This window comes from Saccostrea cucullata, unplaced genomic scaffold (assembly GCF_032062105.1).
Source record: "Saccostrea cucullata isolate Sc308-1 unplaced genomic scaffold, CSIRO_AGI_Scuc_v1 ctg12409, whole genome shotgun sequence".
NCBI lineage: Eukaryota > Metazoa > Mollusca > Bivalvia > Ostreida > Ostreidae > Saccostrea > Saccostrea cuccullata.
This window is the reverse complement of record NW_026922678.1, coordinates 14,044-19,963: the sequence shown is the minus strand read 5'-3', so window position 1 is coordinate 19,963 and position 5,920 is coordinate 14,044. Positions and strand designations below refer to the sequence as shown.

General features: G+C 32.4%; 1 protein-coding gene across 1 annotated transcript; it reads right to left on the bottom strand.

Annotated features, from left to right (window-relative positions):
• Positions 1-1,666: 1,666 nt before the first annotated feature.
• On the bottom strand, positions 1,667-5,673 carry LOC134262202 (ficolin-2-like). Its single transcript, XM_062744588.1, has 4 exons — positions 5,504-5,673; positions 4,266-4,362; positions 3,211-3,378; positions 1,667-1,926 (listed from the first exon to the last, which is right to left on the bottom strand). Exons 1-4 carry the CDS (start codon positions 5,528-5,530, stop codon positions 1,667-1,669), a joined length of 552 nt encoding a protein of 183 aa, XP_062600572.1. The 5' UTR covers positions 5,531-5,673.
• Between the last annotated feature and the right edge of the window lie 247 nt (positions 5,674-5,920).

Genomic DNA, 5,920 nt, shown 5'->3' with positions numbered 1-5,920 from the left:
GACCATTAGGAGTTCAATTCTTTTCTAAAAAGTGTTCAACTGATTTGAATAAAACGGCAGGTTGGCCATAAGCTGAATGCTAATATTTTGAAAATCTCATGCAGAAAAAAAATTGACCACTAGTTAAACATTCCGAATTTTTGAGATTTAATGTAATTAAATAGCTAAAATATTTCCACATAGTTTATGTTTACTATTCCACTAGAAGGAAGTCAAATGAATGATTTTCTAGAATCGGTATTCAAATTAACGTCTGTCCTGTTTGCGTTCAATATCACATCATTCCGATCACCCTACCGATCGATATGATTTGCTTATTTAGGTTTTAATTGGTGTAATACATACTAAATTTTAAATAAATAATTTCCTTTTCTGTGAAAAATAAATGCATCTTACCTATATGCCACCTCATTTCGTTAATTTAGCTCTAAGAAAATTGACCAGACATTATTTTTGTTTACAACGAGGCGTTCGATATTGAACACTCGTATTCGGAATGTTTCGAGCATATATGTATACGTAATACAAACTCAGCTTTCAATAAAACGTCAAGATACTGAACATTAAAATTATTTGAGACTATTTATTAGTTATGTAATAAATTCTTTTATTAACATGTATATTTTATTCGCATCCCTAACACTATAATTATATGCTTCTCTTCTCACCCCCAAACAGTTTTATCAAATTTAAAAAATCTGATTTGATAAAGTTTAATGGACGATTATAAAAAATCAGGTGGCGGATGATATATACAGGTTGTTAAAGAGTATGTTCAAATCAGGAAAGAACAAGTGGTTTATTGACCAATGCAGGAAAGCAGAGTAATATATCTCTGATCGTGCCCTGAAAATCTTGCGCCGTAAATTCCACAACATTTGCAATGACATAATGGGATCTGTAGCATTTTGTCTAAAAGACAAACGTATATATCAATATAAAGTTAAGGTTTTGGAGCTAGCTTTTAAATTTCAAACTGCGCAAGAGAGGCACGAAATTTAATTTCCGCTTATTTCGCTGCTCTGTCAAGACTTTCAACCTAAATGTCATCAAATTAAATCATATAATCCTTTGTTCTCCCATTCATTGATTTGGCGTTTTATATGCAACATTTTCGAGAAATATTTGCATTTCTACGTATTTAAACTACACACAAGTATAGAGATGATAAACTGATAGAATTAATTACTACTTCTCCCCAGTATTTTCCGCACAATTGCAAGTAAAGAGAAGCAATTTTAAACTACACACGGCTACGGAGATGATAGAATGATAGAGTTATATACTTCTCCCCAGTCATATGGCCTTTCACGGGGATTAGTTATAATTCATGGAGTGTATTAATGCATTTCCTCTCGTATACTTGATAATATTATACGATTATTAACAAGAAAGCAATAATATAAAAACAAACATTTAATTACGTAAAAAGATTCAATGCAAATGTCTTATTTTAGGAAGCAAGTTTACATGTACAACACAATTTTTAGGATATAATACATATTTGGACTTAACAATGCATTCATTACACATAATAAATGTATTACTTTATGAATAAATATGAATACCAACATTATGTCAAGATTTAAATCATTATCATCCATTATTTAAGTAATTAACTTTGCATAACATGTGTGAACAACTATTGATATAAAGATATATAAAGTCAGTTAGGTTTGATCATCATGAGGGTATCTTTTATCTGTTTACTACCAGTCACTGTGGGATACCATGACCGGCCCCATAACTCCGGGGACCATTCACCGTTAAGGAAGGCGTGGTTACAGAAGTTAAACCACCAGCCTCCTCTATTGTTACTGTCAGCAGCACAGTTACCACTCCACTTGTCATTGTCTCTGTCTGGGGTACTGAAGGACATCCCAGACAGATCGTAGTAAGAAGAACCTGTATCTGACATAGAGTCACCTGTAGAATTATCAAAGAAAAATATTACACGAACAGACTATATCATTATTATTTACTTAAAATTCAAGCTTAAAACATCTTTAGTATTCAAAAATAAAAACTTTTTTGAATTGCTTTAAATTGCATTGATTCCAATTACAATAGATGAGCACTGTTTTAATTTAATATTTCACGTTGTTTTTCTATTGTCAGTTGATTTCTTTTTTGACTGTATACGAACATATTGATGAGTCTCAACAGAAATAAAAGATTGAATGAATGATTGAATGTTTGTAGTACAGCGTCCCTCGAGCTTTTTTACTGATATGGTCACGCCACTACTTGCCGGAGGAGAGCTAGAAATTTTGCCCTATTATACATGCTTACAGGACCATTGAGCAGAGAACGATGTGTTTTTCATGCTAGTACTTACTGCTACATGGATCTCGGTTTATAGATCTAATCAAAGGGACCAGTCTGCTCTTCCTACGGTGGAATTGAACCCTGCGCACGTATAATCTATTCCGTACTTCGCGGCTCTAACCATCGCTCGACGCAGGCAACGTCAATTAATTGAATTATTATTTCATTCATGTGAAGCCTTTTTCTGAACATCGAAACTGATAACCCTATATATGTACATATAAATAATGGATATTCAAACAATAATTGCAAGAACAAATAAATTGATATAATATTAGAAAAAAGGCAGTTTAATTTTTTTTAGGGGGAATGGGGGCCACCTCTTCAAGTTAACAGTACAAGGAAGAATAGCTTTTCATCCGTTATATCAACCATTAGTCATTAGGAATTCTTAAAATTTGTGAATCTAAATGCAATTTATGTTATAAACAAATTTGTGTAACTAGAAACAATTGATGTGATTCACGTATTTTGTATTGCTTTTGTAAAATCTACTATGTTTATCTTCAACAAAAAAGCGAGATAATTACAATAAGTCGTTGTTATCGTCTGTAATTAATAACATTTCCATTACAATTTTTTTTCAATCATTCAACACCTTAATTGATTTCTCTGAATGACAACATTACGTACGAGTACACGTGCATTTATTACTGATTGGCATATATAGAATTGAATAGGATTTTTAAATTACAAGGAAACATTTACTTTCAAAATATTGATATCCACCCCCATCCCCCCCTCCAATTAAATGCGTAACAATAGTGCTGGTTTTCGAAGAAAGACTTGGCATTTGTCTATCTGTCACTCGAAATCAAACCCTTTTTCCATCTCTCTCCTTAATATAGGTCGTCATTCAAACCTTTTTTTCCGTTTACCTACCCAGGGTCCCGGTAGCTGGTCCTCCAAGAAAAAGTCGGTAGCTGTTGGTTTCGTCAGCAACAGAGAACTGGTTGTATAATTCATAGAGCCTCTTCCCATTAGTCAGTGTGATAGATACGTAGAGGGAGGAGTTCCTTCTCTTGGTAAGTTGATGTATGACGTCATTTCCTTAAATATGTTATCAATGAGTTATTAATGTCGTATATAAAGCATTTATAAAACAAACTGCTTTTTTTAATAATTGTTGTGTTAAAAGGCAACATTCAATTGTTATTATAATCAGAAATGCCATAATTCCATTAAACATACATGTTTTTACATGAAATAAGATAAATTCTAGTCCCTTACAATAACACCTGTTACTAAGATGTATTCTCGTTCGTCAAAACAACATCAGATATTATACAGTTATTGCAGTTTTGAGGTCAATACAATGACTTAGCAATCTGAGGAGTACATTATTCACCGAGCCCTAAAAAACAGCAATAATTGTTTTATTATATGATTCACTGATAAAATGATACAGCTCATTACTTGCTCACTTGCATTCAATTAAGTCCTAGCCTAAGTAGAGAGAAACAGGATAAAATTGTGAATAAACCTTACCAGTCGTATCGATTTGATATGTTTTTTTTAATCAATTTTAGTTGCCATGAAAAAAATATAATTTCAGATATTTTATAGGATAGATTTTGAAAGGAAGGAGTATAACCTGGGAAAACTCACTGCCAAAAAGTAAAAAAAAAACGTTGTTCAGTAAAAGTGTTGGAGGGGGTCCCTGCATCCCCTTATACCACCCTTACCCTAAAATATATATTCGCTTATGATTTGTTCACATAAAAAATCATAGTCATTTAAATAGCTTTCCAAAACAATTTGTATCAATTTGGAATTTCCCAATCTATTTTTAGATCAATGTAGAGGAAATAAATCCTTGTATTGACCTGGAACGCCATGTGCAGGTCAATACAACGTAGTATTTTTCTAACATAGTTTGATCACAGCCAATCAGAGAGATGGAAATCATCAATCAAATAATAATGATAATTATTTACCAATCCAGTAAGAATCATTAGGGAAACCAAATCCATCCTTGTATTCCGCCCACGTTCTGTTGAATCTCACTGATCCACTCACACGTCTCTGGATAGCCTAAGGATTTATTTATTTTATGGATCAATTATCAAAAGTAATGAAATGTTTGTGAGTTACGTTGTACTTGAAGAATATTTAAAAAACGATAGTCATTCAAAAGTCATTCAAAGTTAGCATATTCTTTTAACCCCCTTCCCCGCAGTCACGCATTTTAACGCATGTGCTTTTTCCTACTTCTGACGCAAAATCACGCATTTACCGTTTCCCCGCAAACACGCATTTCACGCACTTCAAAAAGTTCATTTTATCTTCAATTTATTGCAAAATTCCTTCTATTTTATAATTGCTTTCAATTCATAAAATAAGGAAAGTAATTTTTTCATTGAAATATTACATCATAATATATTTATGCTAAACTTTATAGAAACTTGTACCAGACTATAAAGAGCTTGCGGGGAAACGGTTAGGTCATATTTCTTTGATGTGACATTAAGGGTTATGTTGCATAACAATTCAGTTAGTTGTAAAGAGTTAAGTAAGTTACGCACAAATTTTTAGGTGAAGTAAAATTTAAAATAAAAGGTCAGTAGGTAGGTTATTTTTTTTCAAAAATCAAATTGATTTCAATGTTAATTTCTTTTTAATTATATTTTCCAGAGTACATCTAGAAATTTGGTGGCAAAAATGAAAGTTTTAATCAGAGCAACCAAATTTATCTTTAAACATCGCCTGATTGTTTTCTTTAATAAATCATTTTTCATATGAAAATCTTCTTTTTTTATTCTCATCATCCTTTTAATTTTTCTTTTGTACACTCATGAAACTGAACACATGCTATTCTACTTTGTAATGAAAAGTATTGACTGTCAGAATGCTATCAGCATCATATTAGTTAGGCTAAAAAAATATTAAATGTGAACTCTGTGTCAGTTTGTTTTATAGAATAACGGTTAAATATCAGGCCTGGGGCCATAAAACGTAGACGAGCTATGTATTCCTAGGAAAAAGTGTAACTGAGATCAAAAGTTAGCTCCTCTAAGTTTTATGGCCCCAGGCCAGTTTTACAAAGTTTAGGAATATATAAAAGATAAAGTATAGTACAGTACCTGAAATTGATGGGATGGACAGAGACAGAGATGGGGGAAATGAAAGAGAGAAGAGAAGCTAAAGAGGAAAAAAGATGGAAAAAAGATCTTACTGTCCACCCTCCTCCTTCATTCACCATGTCACAATACACGCTGACACTGGTCTCGTTACCAAAAGGGTTTATCTCATATACGCCAGACTGTGTGTGCCCAAGAAGATGGTGATATCTACAATTCCTTGTTAGTTTTAAATCTGTAATATAATATAATATATAACAAGTTGCTGTCCTTTAAAAAAAGGACTGCAATGCGTGGACCATATGCATGTGTTTCGAACCGAAATTCAACTAGAAAATAGTTTTAGGTTTAGGGAATTTACATACGTTCATTTACATTTCCACAATGACCTGCCTACTTTGACTGATTAGTACATTCATAGCTAAATTATTAAATTTTATATCCGATTAGCCTATATTTAGCCTATAGTTTTCTAATTTAAAAAAGGTCGGGCTATTTTGATACATGCCAAC